We start from the raw sequence: 16958 nt of genomic DNA on the forward strand, positions 1-16958 counted from the left end.
TGCAGAAGTTTTTATCTTGATGAAGTTCCACAAGTTCATTTTTTCTTTTGTTTCTCTTGCCTTTGAAGATGTGTCATGAAAAAAGTTGCTGTGGCCGATGTCAAAGAGGTTGCAGCCTATGTTCTCCTCTATGATTTTAATGGATTCCTGTCTCACATCGAGGTCTTTCATCCATTTGGAGTTTATCTTAGTGTATGGTGTGAGAGAGTGGTCAAGTTTCATTCTTTTGCATGTAGCTGTCCAATTTTCCCAGCACCATTTATTGAAGAGACTGTCTTTTTTCCACTGGATGTTTTTTCCTGCTTTGTCAAAGATTAGTTGCCCAAAGAGCCGAGGGTCCATTTCTGGGGTCTCTATTCTGTCCCATTGGTCTATGTGTCTGTTTTTGTGCCAGTACCATGCTGTCTTTGTGACCACAGCTTTGTAGTACAGCTCAAAATCCGGCATTGTGATGCCCCCAGCTTTGTTTTTCCTTTTCAGCAATTCCTTGGTGATTTGGGTCCTTTTCTGGTTCCACATAAATTTAAGGGCTGTTTGTTCCAGTTCTTTGAAAAATGTCATTGGTATTTTGATGGGGATGGCATTGAAACTGTAGATTGCATGGGGCGCCTGGGTGGCTCAGTCGTTAAGCGTCTGCCTTCAGCTCAGGGCGTGATCCCGGCGTTATGGGATCGAGCCCCACATCAGGCTCCTCTGCTGTGAGCCTGCTTCTTCCTCTCCCACTCCCCCTGCTTGTGTTCCCTCTCTCACTGGCTGTCTCTCTCTCTGTCAAATAAATAAAATCTTTTAAAAAAAAGAAAATGTAGATTGCTCTGGGTAGCATAGACATTTTAACTATGTTTATTCTTCCGATCCATGAGCATGGAATATTTTTCCATCTTTTTGTGTCTTCTTCAATGTCCTTCAAGAGTGATTTGTAGTTTCTAGAATATAGATCCTTTACATCTCTGGTTAAGTTAATTCCGAGATAACGTATGATTTTTGGTGCTATTGTAAATGGAATGGATTAGCTAATTTCTCTTTCTTCAGTCTCATTGTTCATGTATAGAAATGCAACTGATTTCTGAGCATTGATTTTGTATCCCACCACATTACTGAATTGCTCTATAAGTTCTAGTAATTTGGGGATGGATTCTTTTGGGTTTTCTATATAGAGTATCATGTCATTTGTGAAAAGAGACAGTTTGACTTCTTCTTTGCCAATTTGGATACCTTTTATCCCTTTTTGTTGTCTGATTGCTGTTGCAAGGACTTCTAGTACTATGTTGAATAATAATGGCGAGAGTGGGCATCCTTGTCGTGTTCCTGATCTTAAGGGAAAGGCTTTCAGCTTTTCCCCATTGAGAATGATATTCACTGTAGGCTTTTCATAGATGGCTTTTATGAAATTGAGGAACGTACCCTCTATCCCTACACTCTGAAGGGTTTTAATGAGGAAACGATGCTGTATTTTGTCAAATGCTTTTTCTGCATCAGTTGAGAGGATCATACGGTTCGTGACTCTTTTCTTGTTGATGTGATCTATCACACTGATCGATTTGCAAATGTTGAACCACACTTGCATCCCAGGGATGAATCCCACTTGGTCACAATGGATAATCCTTTCAATGTACTGTTGGATCCTATTAGCTAAGATCTTGTTGAGAATTTTGGCGTCCATATTCATCAGGGAAATCGGTCTGTAATTCTCCTTTTTGATGGGGTCTTTGCCTGGTTTGGGGATCAAGGTAATACTGGCCTCATAGAATGAGTTTGGTAGTTTTCCTTCTGATTCTATTGTTTGAAACAGCTTCAGGAGAATAGGTATTGTTTCTTCTTTGAATGTTTGGTAGAATTCCCCAGGGAATCCGTCAGGCCCAGGACTCTTGTTTTTGGGGAGGTTTTTGATCACTGCTTCAATCTCTTCATAATTAATCAGTCTGTTTAAATAATCAATTTCTTCCTGTTCCAGTCTTGGTAGTTTATAGGTTTCCAGGAAGGCATCCATTTCTTCCAGGTTGTTTAATCTATTGGCATAAAGCTGTTGATAAAAGTTTCTAATGATCCTTCCTATTTCATTGGTGTTGGTTGTGACCTCTCCCCTTTCATTCATAATTTTATTAATTTGGGTCCTTTCTCTATTCTTTTGAATAAGTCTGGCCAGTGGTCTGTCAATTTTATTAATTCTCTCAAAGAACCAGCTTCTAGTTCTGTCGATCTGCTCTACTGTGCTCCTGGTTTCTAATTCATTGATCTCTGCTCTAATCTTGGTCACCTGCCTTCTCGTGCATCGGTTAGGCCTGTTCTTTTGTTCCGGCTCCAGCTTCTTGAGGTGAGAATATAAAAACTGCATTTTAAATTTTTCTATTCTTTTGAGTGAGGCTTGGATAGCTATGTATTTTCCCCTTAGGACCGCCTTTGCAGTGTCCCACAGGTTTTGGACCGATGTGTTTTCATTCTCATTGGTCCCTGTTTGGGTAGAGTCGCCCTGTCCCCTGCGAGGGGGAATGGGGATGGGTACACTGTGAGCCAGTATTTCCAGGCTTTTGTTCTCTGGCGGCTTTCCCTGGCAGTTTTCTGTGACTCTTCTGAGAGTCAGAGCAGCAGTGGCCATATCCCAGCCCCTGTCTCAGAACAGAGAGATGGCAGTCCGCTCTCCACTGAGCTCTCTTGGCCACTTTAACTCTGTTTCTGTCAGTGCTGCTAAAAACCCCGCAGCGTCCTGGGTTGTGCACCCCACAGCCGCCCTCCCAGCCCTCACTTCCAGGGCCGGCACGTCTCTGTCCTAGTGCTTCTAACACCACCAGCCGCCCCGGTTCCCATGCGCACTCCCAAGCTCCTGGTATCAGTCTGGTTCCGGTGAGCACTTCAGAGTGCCGGTTTTCAGTCTAGCCACGCACGCGAGGGCTCCCGAGCTCTGGGTTTCAGTCTAGTTCAAGTGAGCGCTCCGGAGCTCCCTGTTTCAGTGTGGTTCGCGCGCACTCTGGAGCTCCGGTTTTCAGTCTGGTCACGCGTGTTCCCTGGGCTCACGGTCTCAGTCTGTTCTCTCGCGGGTGCCGGTCCCGGCCCTGCAGCCAGGTCAAGTGCCAAAGACAACACAACAGCAGGTCGTGTCCTGGGTAAGGAGTCAACATCTGAAGTCTGAGACAACGCACCAGGTTATTCTGTTGGGGAGAAGCAAAGCAACAGGGGTTTCAGCAGGCAGTTCACCAACAGACAACAGGCTCCCGGCCCCTTGGGTGAGATTCAGGGGCAGGGTATTGGGTGGGGACAACTAGTAAGAAAACACAGGCCTAACCAGGGAACTAGGCAGGCTCCAAAGATGGATCCAGGCAGAAGCCAAGTGATGAAAACCAGACCGGTAGCTGGGACTCAGCCTGAGGCCAGGTGGAGGGGTGGGATGGGGATGGGGTGGGGAGTTAGCCAGTTCTGGAGCAAGAGGGTTGTAGGGACAACTAGGCAGGACCGGACAGGCTACTTGTTTGGGTGGGAAGGGCATCTGGTATGTATTACCTTTCACTGAGGGGGCAGGGAGGAGGACAGGGGACAGACCTGAATTCACCTACCAGAGGAAAGTGCTCAGGGGCTGTCTGCCTGGGACCCTCTTTACGTGGGCTTCCGACAAGAGAGCAGCCTTAAGGAGCACCCCCGAAACTAAGAAATCTATCTGGGGCTATTGTAGCTATGCCTTTATAGCCACTCTTAGTTATTTGAACAATTGGACAGGGGGCTTTCACATCCATAGGACCAGACATCTAAGAAATAGCTACAGAACTGCTGGAGAGCCACCAAAAACTCCCACGGACTCAAAGAGCAACAAACTGTCCTGCCTCTTGTGTAGGCCTCCCCATTCTCAGCTCCCCACTAGGGATGCTCAGCTCGTCCTTTCACTCAACCACCAAGGTCATTCCTGCCTCCCTACTTGGGCCCATTCCCCTCCTCTTTACCAATCCAAATGTAACACTTTATTCAGCATACAAAATAAGGTCAGTTATTTTTCAGTAACTCCTCCCTTGTGTCGAGTACATAACACTCTCAGTTCCCAGAGCTCAGACTCGAACTTGGTGATGTCATTGTCTAACTTTTGTTTGCGAGTAGTTTCAGTGTGTACATTGTTCCCACAAGATCAGAGGGCCTTGGAACATAGGGGACAAAACCTCTTCTTGCTATGTTTCCTCCATAGCACCCAGCAAGGATCTGGGGGCATAATAGATTGTGGCTTGAGCCCTGCCCTCTTTAAGAAAGGGTAGGGGGAAAATACCACTATAGGTGTCAGAGACTGCGTGGTAAAACAAGGGAATCAGAATTTAACTACTTTGGAAGCAACTGAGCCCCTTGGGTAACCTATGCTTTTTAAACTTTGGGCAATAAAGAGAGATCCACCTACTTTTGACATCCAGGGAACCTAGGAAATATTTATGAATCAACATCTCCTTTCAAGACTTCTCTATCCTCCACCTCCATTGGCACCCTAGAAAAACATATCTGGCCTGTGTCCCATCCCATCTGGGTGTTTCTGCCCACCGATGACACTGAGTGACAGAACGAATTAGTCCTGAAGAAGTGACTCAAATGATTCAGGTGGCATAGAAGGCTGGTAGGGAGTGTGCCTTGGCAAAGCGTACTGCTCTAGGAGGGCGGGCTGCTCTTCTACTCAGCACAACCAGAAATGTCTTCTTGGAGGAAAGCAAGACATGAAGGCATGTGATAATCTATACAAATTTTATTTTAATATCAATTTGTATGGAAACAAGCAGGTGTCAGTGTTATGCAGGCACGGAAAAAAAGGGAAAGAAAAAACTCCAGTAATAATGGATCTTGTATTTACACCATTTGGTTTCAACAGGGACAGGAAGTTTTACTGTTAGCTTCCTGTGGGAACTCCAGTTTCTGCACCTTCCCCTGCTGCCTCTCAGCATCACGATAGAGCAGGGATTTCTGAGCCTTTAATCGGCAAGCCAGGCACATGAAAATTGACTCCACGTTCTGGCTCTCTTTGGGGTCCTTGGCCGAAGTCTCAAACAAGAGCATGTTGTGGGCATCGGCAAATTTCAGGGCTAAGTTGGAGGGCACCTGGATCTGTTCCCTCAAGTCACACTTGTTGCCCACAAGCACTTTGGGGACTAGTGGGGGCACGGCATGCCCATTGCATTCTTGGATCCACATCTTGAGGTTGGTGAAGGATGTCATCTTGGTGACGTCATAGACGAAGACCACTGCATGCACATTGCGGTAGTAATGCTCGACCATGCTTTTGCGGAAGCGTTCCTGACCTGCTGTGTCCCACACCTGAACCTGGAAGATACAAAACCCATATCCGGAGTCAGAAAAGGAAACAAGAATGCATAGTAGAAAACATGGTTCTGTGATCTTATAAAAACGTGGTGAGAGGGATGCCTGGGTGGTTCAGTCAGTTAAGCGTCTGCCTTTGGCTCAGGTCATGATTCCAGGGTCCTGGGATAAAGTCCCACACCGGGCTCCTTGCTCAGTGGGAAGCCTGCTTCTCCCTCTGCCTGCCGCTCCCCCAGCTTGCATGCTCGCTCGTTCTCTCTCTCTCTCTCTGACAGATAAATAAATTAAATTTTTTTAATCCTTTAAATAAACAAACAAACGTGGTGAGAAGCCCTGACACAGACTGGCAGAGTGGACTTATCAAAGTATAGAGAGAAGTTTCTCTCAGAGTTTGTAAAATTTTTCCTAAAATTTTTAGTTGAAAATCTTGAGTCAAAAAATCTTAAACCTTTTAGTTGAAAAATGGATGTAAATTGGTGAACTTTTCTGGAGGGTGACTTGGCAATATTATCAAGAACTTTAAAAATGTTCAAAATTCTTCAAGCCTATAATCTCCCTTCCAGAAATCTATACCAAATAGCAGAGATGTGATCAAAATTCTGTACAAAGGTCTTAACTGCAGTATTACTTATACTTTTTTAAAAACAGGAAATAACCTAAAAGCTCAGTAAAAGAAGAATAGCTAAAGTGTATGTACATATCTATACAATGGACTATTACACAGACATTAAAAATAATGTTTTCAAAGAATAAATGGTGGAGGAAATTCTCATAAAATATCAGGAAATGAAAAAAGCAGGATACAAAAATTTTCATATAGTATGGTCCCAATTTTTCAGAAAAATATTAAACATAGACATATGCCTAGGAAAGACTGGAAGTGTACATACCAGGAGATTAAAGGTTATTTACGGGCTGTGGGCTATAGGTGGTATTTATTTTCTTTTTTTTTTTTTTTGTATTTTCCAAATTTTCTACTATAAACATATATCACTTTGTCTTGCATTTTTTGCTTGACTTTTTAAAGAAAACAAAGTTAGTGTTAAAATCTCACCTTTTAGCTTATTTTAAGTTCACTTCTTTGGTATGTAAAAGGCAATTTAGCTCACTGGATTTTTCTCTTGCATCTCAGCTTTTGGGATAAAGGCCAAATTATGAAGGAAAAATGCTGATATCAGTAATATATACAAAGACACAACTCCCAAGGGATACCCTGGAGTCGACACACATTCAGCCCCATCTACGTCCCTTTATACATCCAAAGTCTTGGACAAGAGAAATTCATACTCAGAATGATGGTCCCAAGGCCCTATACAATTCTCAGTTACCAAAGAAAATTGGATTATGGTCACTAATTGACTACTATGGCTCTTAAAACCAAGTATAGCCTTTATTTGGAGTTGGCAGTCAGTAAGTATCTGGTAAATATAATTGAATCTCTTTGCTGAGTGAAGATCTTACAGGGCCCCAGAGTCCTCATCATTCTGAACATCAATTTTCATTGTCCACACTCCCCTTCATCTCCTCTAGGGACATGACTGCCACGTTCCTTTGGCACAATTGTCAGATTCACCCCTTCTTCTATTTTGATTTTCATGTCCCTAGGCCAGACCCTCCTTTCCTCACTGCTGGACTACAGCAGAGTCTTTTGGATTCTAGAAGTCTCCACACCAGTGCTTCCTACATACCATTTTCAAACTAGCCTTCCTAAATCCCTGCTCATATGATCAGGGCACCCTCTTCTTCAGGAAACCATGACAGCTCTCTTCTGCATGTGGCATCAAATGGAAAAGTTTCTGTCGTAATTTGGCCCCACCCAGCCTGGTTTCAGACTGCTCAGCTACACCCGGTTCATTCCCTCATGCTAGTCTGTCCTTCCCCAGCAGAACTGGGCACCCCCTCATTGTCCTATCTGAGTCTCACTCAACCTTCAAGCCTCAGCTCACATCTGCCTTCTTCCTAAAACTCCATTTTTCTCCAACTTCTCTAAATTCTCTTTTCTTAAAACTTTCTATTGCACTTTGAGTCTGTACCACACCATTTATATTTTAATTTTTAAAAAGATTTTTATTTATTTATTGGGGGGGAGAGAGAATGAGCCGGGGGGTAGGGGGTAAGGGAGAAGTACATTCCCAGCTGAGCAGGGAGCCTGACACAGGGCTCAGTCCCAGGACCCCGGGATCATGACCTGAGCCGAAGGCAGACACTTAACCAACTGAGCCACCCTGGCACCCCTGTACCACACCACTTAGAATAGATTATTTGTTCTCTAGTTATTTCATCAGTGCTCTTGGCATTTCTCCAGCCAGACTTGTAAGCAGTTCTTTTTCTGCATCAGATCACTTGTCACCATGGTTGCCGCTATCATCATCATCATCATCATCATCATCATCGTCATCATCAAAAAGCAGTACTGGCCTGAGCCACCAAAACTAGAAGCAGTCTGGCATCCTACATATCTGCCAAGGCGATTTCAGAGAGAACATTCAACTTTGGTTACACAGAAAAAACTAAGCCCTTGAATACTGATTTGCGTCAGAAAGCAGAGACGGAAAAGATTTCATTTCTTCCACCTCGCCAGTACTCTGAGCAGGGAGAAAGGGAGAGTGGCCCAGGAAAGGAATGGAGGTCGGTGGGAAGAGATCAGGTATAGCACAAGAATCTCATTACCACTTGGCTCCTGATCCCCACCCCCACCCTCCAGTAGTCCTAACTCCTGCCTCTGAGTAAGGCTGCATCCCTACCAGCCCTCAGGCATGTGGCAGATGCTTTAACACCATGAGCTCAGAACTCTAAAAATACCTGCCACTAGCAGGAACACGGGTGGGAGTGTGTGAGGTGCTTGGGGCTGAGTAGGTTGGCTGTTTGGCTTTTCTTTGGCTTTGGAATTGTAGATACCATCCAAACTGCTGGAGCTGCGGGGAAGACCCTTTCTGCTGTAGACCTCCTTTGCCTTTCCAATGCCATGGGGAGCCCTGAAATTTTTGTTTGGGGGCTCAGAATTTAAACTATAGCACTGCTCCCGTTCCAGCTCCTTATAACCCCCCTAAAGTTTTTTGCACCCTTGTGTATGGCCAGCAGTGAGCCAGGAAGCAGGCTGCTCACAACAGAAAATCAGAATGGATGATGCGGCCTCAGAGTCGTCACAAAGATTCACTGCGCACAAATGACCTCATTTTGTTTGGGGGTTTGGTGTCCCTGTTCTTAGCATCCTCCCAAACCCCTGATCCCTGCCAGACAGTGAAAGCATCTCCTTTCGCTTTCCAGCTGGTACTTCTCTCATCCATTCTTCCTTTCCTGTAGGCACTGCATCCACACAGTAGCCAGGGGTGCTGATTGCCCCTTAGCCACATACATGCTCCCAGATCCTCTATTCTCTCCAAGGGCTAGTGGGGGGCATAGTGGGGGCAAACCAACTTGGGTACAAACCTCAGAACAATCATGTGCTATTACTAGTCAGGTGTCCTTAGGCAAGTTACTTACTCTATCTTCAGTGTCCTCCCCTGCAAACTGAGGATAACCTCAGCAGTCTTGTGGGGATGCTGTAAGGATTAGCGTTCCTTATAAGTACATGACACAGTGCCTAATTCGCACTCTCCCTTCCTCCCTGGCCGGAAACCTCCACCCTCAAGTCTGGTCCGACAACTAATTGAGCAGGTACTGTGGGAAATGCAGCAGCAGTAGCCTTGGAATTGAGAGACCTGGGTTCCAGGTCCTCTGCTTAGTAGCGGAGTAAATGACTACGCAAATTAAATAACACACGAGAAAGAGCTTTTGCAAAATATAAGTGTTCTGCAAGTGCCAGTCGTTGCCATTGTCTCAGAAGGGCCATCGGCCGTCCTGGTAGCACTGGTCCTTGGATCCACGGGTTGCCCTCCTGGAAAGCACAGAAAGCTTGGCTTCTTGATGATGGGCTGGAGCCAAAGCAAAGACAGTCACTGGGGAGGGGGAGAAGAGAGTAATGCTAGCAACATGCCATGGGTGGCTGGGGGCAGGCCCAAAATGACAGGGGTGTGGGAGGAGGGTCGAGGGGCACAGTGTGGGTTGCTGCCAAAGATAAATCTAGTCTTTTAAACCATTTTCCTGGGGCTACCGTTGCCTGAGCAAGTTTCAGCAAGTCTCCCACCCCTGCACGTGCTCTTAGCTGACATGGGTATTTCTTTTCCCTGGGGAACATATCTGGCATCTTTCTATAGATGAGGCATGAATGTCCTTTTGTTGGAGGCCGGCGGGGGAGGGTAGAAGTGGAAAAAGAGAGACAAATACATCTGTAACCTTTGGAGGATGCCCGAGTGGATGATGGGAAAAGTCTAAAACAAATCTTTTTTCAACTAGCAGGACTGTCCCATCTGCATCTAAGATACACACAAGGCTGACACAGAGAACGGCAAAGGAGGACAGAGACAAAGAGAAACCCACACGCAGAAAGAGAGGCAGCAAGGCAGACAGAGAAACACACACTGATAGATAATTAGCCATTAAGAGAACTGGCAGAAGATGGAAGCTCAGAAGCCCTGAGGAAGACATGATGTCATTCTGACTGCAGGCAGCTTCTGAGGGAACACTAAGCTCAGCCTCCGTCCACTCAGTAATGTAACACGGGAAGGTGTTGGTCCAAGTGCTCAGCAGAGGAAGAGAGTCCACAGTCCTGGGCAGCACCTCCCCACGGCCATGGCTGCCCTGCAGTTCGCCTGGTCCAGAGGGCTGGGGCAGAGGGGGTGCCCAGCTGTGGGGCGGGGTGGGGGGAATCAAATTAGACAGCAGCAGGGGTGCTTCCATGAGAATTTACAAAGAATGGCTCAAAAAATTAGTTCTGAGCCTCCCCTCTCTTACCTCCCCCATCCCACCCCACACACACTCCTATTCGGCATTTTCCGGTGCTTTTGGGCTGAGGCAAGCTCAATATGATTGAGCTAAACCTGTAGGAGATGGACACATCATGTCATTAAAGGAAGCTCCACCCTTCCTTTGGGGCCGAGGAATGCTCCCACACTTATAGGCTGATGTCAGGAAGAGCTGTGATCTTTCCTATATGATGCCCCTCCGTGTCCCTGTCACAGGTAACTGCATGGATTGGGCACACCATGGGACTAGCCCAAATTGCTAGGGAAGAGCACTGGCCAGGGAATGGGGAGACCTGAGTGGTAGGCCTGTCCCTGTGTGATCTTGGGCAAGTCACTTTCCCTCTCCTAGCCTCGGTTTCCTATCTGTTAAATGAGGACATTGGATTAGAGATTCTTTAAGGTCTCTTCCATCTCTGAACATTCTCTGATTCTCCACATCCAAAGGGAGACAGTCAAGGTGCAAAAAGTAAAACCCAGGCACTCAACTCAGTGTCTGGGGTGCAGTTGAAGGAGACATCTTGAAGGCTCCTGAGTTCCGGGGCTATAACCCTGGGCCCCCGGCTTAGAAGAGCCCACAAGCCTGGCTGCCCCACCTGCCACCCCCCACTGAGTACACCCCCGGGCCAGAGATTGGCCCCCAGAGCAGGGAGCAGTGGTAAAGAGGATGGGCTCTGAATCCACATTGAAATCCTGACCCTGTCCCAGGGAAGGCAGGGTAGTGAGACAGAGAAGTGCTTGGGCTCAAGGGTCAAAGACTGGAGCTCAGATCCAGGAGCCTTTAGGCAAGTTATTTAACCTACCTTTGATCTCCGTATCTATAAAATAAGAATGATAATAATAGCCCGATTTGCATAAGGCAGCTGTGAAGATCAAATAAGATAGTGCATGCAAAGCGCCTAGCCCAGGCTCTTGGTTTAGTCAATAAATAGCAGTTATTATTATTATTATTATTATTATTATTATTATTATTATCTACTCATTGGAAGCTTTCCTGGTTGTTCATGTTAACCAGGAAACACTGGATTATAAATGCTATGATCGGGGGTGGGGGGTGGGGATACATGGATTGGAGACACCAAATGGGGCTTCAAAGCCCTAGAGATGGCCCTGGTAATTAAGAGAGTAGCCCCCAATCCAATAACTCAGTCATCCCCCTGCAGGGGTTGATGTCTGCGCTACCCTGGGACACTCAGAGGCCGCCCAGGAAAGGCCACACCCTACTCCTGGGCCGAGGGAAGGGCTTGCAGAGACCTCGCCACCATTCCCCTGTGGGGGCTGGCACTTTCACAGCCTCCTATCGCTGGCTGTGGTCTAGGGCCACTTCAGCCTGTCACACTGGACTTCTCTCCCTCCCCCAAAGGGAGAAGCCTTTGGCAGTCGCCTCCTAGGAGGGATTTGGCATGTGTTCCCTGAAAAACTCCAAGCCAGCCGGAATGTGGGGCAAAATCTCCTCCTATCTAGATCATGTGCTCGCTGCCTTCGTCCCACAGACATGCTGCTCTCACCTGCTGCCTTTGGCCCCGGAGCTGCCGCTGCAGCTTTACAAGAGGCAGGGTCACCATCTCCCCGCCCCCACCCTGCCCCGTGAGCTCCTTCAGAATCTGTGCTCAGAAGGCTCCTCCATGAGCAGTGTCACAAGGCGCTGCCCTCTCGAAAATATCATTTTCCCAAAAAAGCCTGTATTAAGCACTTATCGGCACATGGTGTTGTGCTGAGCTCTGTTTCTGGTGAGTCACACTGTCACAGGCTCTGCCCTCTGTAAAAAAGTCTGGAATCTTTGGCAAAGACTGTAAAATCTAGTTTCACTAAGTACTGGCGTGTTAGAAGGGAAAGAGTCTTAAAAATTTCCCCAAGGCCATTGGGCAGTGGCCCTCTTCCATTTGTTTTTCCCTCCCATTTCCCACTTTCTGGCGTCCTCCTCTCTTTTCCTCTCCTCCTGTCATCTCATCATCTCTCCTCCCTCCTCCCCCAAACTCCCAAACACTTCCTTTTTTCTCCATATGAATTTCAGGTGAACTTATTTCCCCTCTTTTAAACCCAGAGAACTCTTTGGCTCAATGGGACACTTGATTTTAAGCAAGCAATAGCATTAAATGTTAAGGTCTTTAAGGGTTTAAGAGCACATCTGCAAGTATATTCCTACTTTGGATTTTAAAAAGGCATGTTTTAGAAATTCCAGAATCTTACAGCCTTGCGTGAAAGAAGTTACACACCAGAGAAAGTCTAATCCAAGTAAACCTCAACATATGAGCCCTAGAAAAGGATAGAGACGGATAGTTACTTTTGACTTAAAAAGGAAATGTAGCAATTCTCCTCAAAATGCAAGGGACAAAAAGGTCACTATTTCAAAACAGTGCCCTATCTTCCTGACCCTGGGGCTCACTTGTTCTCCAGAGCTCTCCCTTACCAGGACTGAGCTGCCCATCTTCCTGACGTCTAGTGCCTTGGCCCAGTCTCTGAAGCCATCTTAAAACACATTCATTCATGAAACAATAAAAATAAAATAAAACACATTCATTTTAATAATCAAGGAATCCGGAGTTGTGCACAGTTCAGAGTGTTTCATCCTTCTCCCTACTACTACTCAGCCCTTCTCTACACATCACCCAGAAAACGGCCTTGGGGTCATTTGGGCTCTTTGACCAGCAGGAGGGAGGCTGACCTTCAGCCGACAGGGTCAGACCCGAACCTCGAGAAAAGCCCAGCTGTGGGCCTAGGGGAGTTGGCCTTTAGTGCCCAGTGCCTTTTGAGGAGCATTCCTGCCCATCATCCTGCCCCCTGTGCTCCCCTGACACATGAAGCTGCCCTTGCCACATCCTCCTGCACATAGAAATATTTCTGCACATTGAACTATTTCTGTCCTATCGAGTTTCCACCTTTTCTGAACCAAAGTGAGCATAAATGGTCAGACAAGAATATTTGTACTTAGCCTATTTGATAAATAACTAATATGGGAGGGGGGGCAAGACACTTTTCCTTGGCCTCTAGGTAAGTTGCTCTGCATTTTTACAAAGGCCTGCTGAAGACAATACCAACAGAATGAGTAATGAAGCAGTTCATTCATTAGGTATCGCAGACAAATAAAGACGATACCATTGGAGAGAGACTTGTCCAAGGAAACAAGTTTGTCTGTTATGAAGGGCTGGTGGGTGTCCCTGTCTCAATTGCTTTAAAAGGGCTCATGGCTTTGTGCCAGAACCACCCCCACTTCACCCCTATTCCACCTCAGCCCTAATCTTAACCATAAGCCATAATTTAAAAGGAAGCGGTTTTCATTCACTATGGATTTCCACCTATTCCCCATCTCTAATGCCTAAGGGCTAAGCCCAGGTGGGTTCTTGCGGCCCATTTGCACCCGAGAGGTAGAAGAGACCTCAGGATGTGTAAAGTGCTTTGGGATCTATCCCACAGACCAGGTCCAGGAGATGTCTCATGCCTCTCTCTGCCCACAGGTGCCACTGCTCCTGGCTCAGGGTCAAGGATGGGATCAGACAGGCTTTTCCTGTGGCAGATGTCAGGCAGGGGCAAAGGGCAGGAGTGTAACCACTCCCGCCAGCCCTAAAAAACAAAACAAAACAAAACAAAACAAAACGGGTGATATGGGAACCAGGCCACTGAGAGAGGCGGAAGGTAATGAGGAGGGGCCGAGGGTCTTGGGCTCGGCAAGCGGCTACACGGCCACGCGCTAGACGTTTACAACCACCAGAGCGATGCCGCAGGAGATGCCCCCTCCCAGATCCCTCCCTTCCCGGACCTGACCGTCTGGATCACCTTGATCTTCTCGCCCTCGATTTCCACGGTCTTCTCCCTGAAGTCCACGCCAATGGTGGCCTCAGTCTTGTCCGGGAAGGTCCCCCCGCAGAAGCGGAAGGTCAGGCAGGTCTTGCCCACGTTGGAGTCCCCAATCACGATGATTTTGAAGATGCGAATCTGCACGTACTGGTCCAGCGACGAGTCGAGCTCCAGGGACGCCAGGCCAGCGGCCGAGGCGGGCTGCAGGCTCCCGTGGCCCAGGATGGGCTGCGCCATCTCCCCCGGACCGGACCCGGGCCCCAACCCCCCTCGAGGGCTCCACACAAAGAAAACGGCCACGTTAGTGCGCTCGAGGCGAGCGAGCTTTGTGCGTGTGTGTGTGTGCGTGTCTGTGAGTGTATGTCCGCGCGTGTGTGCGTGCGCCGGCAACGTGTGCGCGCGCGCGTGAAGGGGGTGCCTTCTCTCCCCAGGCCCCCCTCCTCCGCCAGCGCACCCTCCTTGCAGCTCCGAGGCACCAACACAAAAGCCGGCGAGCGGGAGAGAGATGGAGGAGAGTGGGCCGGCCGCGAGCCTTTGCCTTCTGCCTGCGCCCTCGGATGGGACGCTCGGGCGGGCGGTCCTACCGAGCTCCCCAAGCGGCCGCCCCGGCCTCCTGCGCAGCGGCCGCCCCGCCTTTGCCTAGACCCTCCCCTGCCTGGACCCCAGGGACACACCGGAGGAGGAAGCCTAAGGAGGGAAGGGAGGGGGTAAGGAGAGCGGCACACGCCGCCCCGGGAAGGTCTTCCTTTCTCCTTGCCCCCATTTATTTTATAGGTTGCGGGCTCCCCGCCCCCACGTTCCCCGAGCGCGCGGGGTCAGCGGGCAGGGAGCACAGCTGGAGAGGACAAAGGGAGCTGCACCCTAAGGCATCTCTGGAGCACTTCGGCCGGGGAGCGACACGACTTGGCGGGGGGTGCGGAGGGGCAGAGATACCTCTTTCACCTCCCGCGCCTCCTCGGCCCCCTCCCAAGCCTTGGGATAAAGGGATGCTCTGTCTTATTAAATAAGCAGGTGCACTCGCGCGCCCCAAGGAGCCGGGGAGGGCGCTGCCAAGACGTGCCGTGGGTTGTGGGGGCCCGCGCAGCTGACAGGAGGGAGCCGGGGGCACGGGGTGTGCGTGTGTAGGGGGAGTTACTGTCTCTGTCACCGACTTGCCAGATGTAGGGGGGCGCGTGCCAGGCTCCAACCTCCCCTCATCACACCACGAGCACCCATCCTCTGAATGTTCAGGAGAGCGGCTTCCATTGGCTGTGGCAGTCGGTTGTGTTTGGCTGGCCAATGGGGAAGGCCCGCCGCCAGAGAGGGCCATACAGGGGGTAGAAGAGGGGGGGTAGCTAGTGGTGGCAGCGCCAGCCAAAGGGAACCTTGTTTCCGGGGCTAACCATGACAGACCCAGGTGGAGCGATCTTGGGACATGGCATAAATCTCACAGTGTCTCCCATATGATATAATGTCTATATAATCATAAGTCCTTCCAGAATGGTGGAGTTTCAAAAGGAATTGGAAACCCCTAGGAGAGTTCACCCCTCTGCAACTGAATGTAGAACAAAGTGGTTGGGTCTAATTTGACAGAAGCCTAGATTATGCTTGGAAGATGATAAATGAACAGAACTTTCTTACGGTATTAGGGGGCAGCTTCCCAAAGCTTACTAAGCATCACACATCTTGGTGGAGACCTGTATTCCTTCTCCTGAGGGTGATTCAGGTTCAGAATTTGCTTGTTTGAAATCAACTTTACTGAGGTACAATTTATATGCAATAAAACGCACCCATTTTGTTTCCTTTTAAGACTTTATCCCTCCTCTCACACACTTCATAAGCTAAGGCAAGGCAATATTGACATATGTCAGTAGCACGGACATATGAATTATTTGCTAACGCCATCAAAGTCAGGGATCCCAGCGGTGCACATGAACTGCCATCTTATTTGTGTGTGAGGCTGAGCAGCAGAGGAGACAAACGTGACTAAGACCATTCCCACTATGAGAAAAACAATTCAGTGCATCGGTGATAGATCTGTAAGCAAATTGAAATGTGACCACTCAGCCAAGTCCAAGTTACTCAAAATGGCTGGGAAAACTTGGGGTCTTCTAGTTAATAAGCTTTTTAGCTGAGTTAGCAGATATATTTTCAGCTAACTCGTTTCCAATATATGTGAGTCACCCATTTCTAAAACCCTAGATTATACTATTCAATATTAAAACCATCTCGAGAAGGATTTAACCTTAGGTGGCTAATCCAAGGTCATCATTATGAATACAATTATTATTGTACAGTGTGAATAGCAATCTTCACTGTACAGTATTTTGGTTTTTTGATTGGCTGATATCTAAATATAGCTTGCTGCATCATTCTCCTCTGTATTTGTAATGCTCCTGGTGATCATTATCTACAGAAAAGTAGTTATAAAAGGGGGTAACTATTAATTAGGAATACCCAGTAAGTAGAGTGGCCAACTCATAGCCAGAATCAATGCTAACTTTCTGAGAGATACAAAAAATGTTACATCCACATGAGATAATTTAGATGTGCGCTTCCAGCAAAAACTTGTCACTGAGTCTGAGAGTTTATATTATAGCTGTAAAGTAGAAACACTGATTTCTGGAAATATGGTATCTCAAAATGGGTGCCATGCCCTAATAAAAAGTGCCTGTTACCTCTGTGGGGTGAGATTTTCACTTATATTTTTGGAGTTAGCTTGTTGTGTGTATATTGCTTTTGCAAAAAACATGATGAAATATAATTTTTAATTAAAAAGATTTTAAGTACCTCATTGCACCTATTGCAAAAATAAATGTGCTATCCACCACCTTTTCTTTGTGTTAATTGTGCATCACTAACTGATTCTTTCAAATATACCCAAGCCATTTTCATAGGCACCTGATCATCATGATTTTGACAGTGTTTTCCAAAGCCTCTTCCACCAACAGATATGATTAATTTTGTATTCCATGTTTATTATTGTTATTGGCTTTTGTAATAGCAATAAATGCCAATGTCTGTAAGGCCTTTAATATATTAAATAAATATAAATAATTTTATCTTATTGTG

At 47.3% G+C, this 16958-nt stretch overlaps 1 protein-coding gene across 1 annotated transcript; it reads right to left on the minus strand.

Moving 5' to 3' along the window:
- Nucleotides 1-4687: 4687 nt before the first annotated feature.
- Nucleotides 4688-14470, minus strand: RAB33A (RAB33A, member RAS oncogene family). Its single transcript, XM_045793843.2, has 2 exons — nt 13887-14470; nt 4688-5274 (listed from the first exon to the last, which is right to left on the minus strand). The coding sequence occupies exons 1-2, from the start codon at nt 14142-14144 to the stop codon at nt 4819-4821; spliced, it is 714 nt and encodes a 237-aa protein (XP_045649799.1). The 5' UTR covers nt 14145-14470; the 3' UTR covers nt 4688-4818.
- Nucleotides 14471-16958: the final 2488 nt, after the last annotated feature.

The sequence above is a fragment of the Ursus americanus genome, chromosome X (assembly GCF_024610735.1).
Source record: "Ursus americanus isolate L20-20 chromosome X, mUrsAme1.1.p, whole genome shotgun sequence".
NCBI lineage: Eukaryota > Metazoa > Chordata > Mammalia > Carnivora > Ursidae > Ursus > Ursus americanus.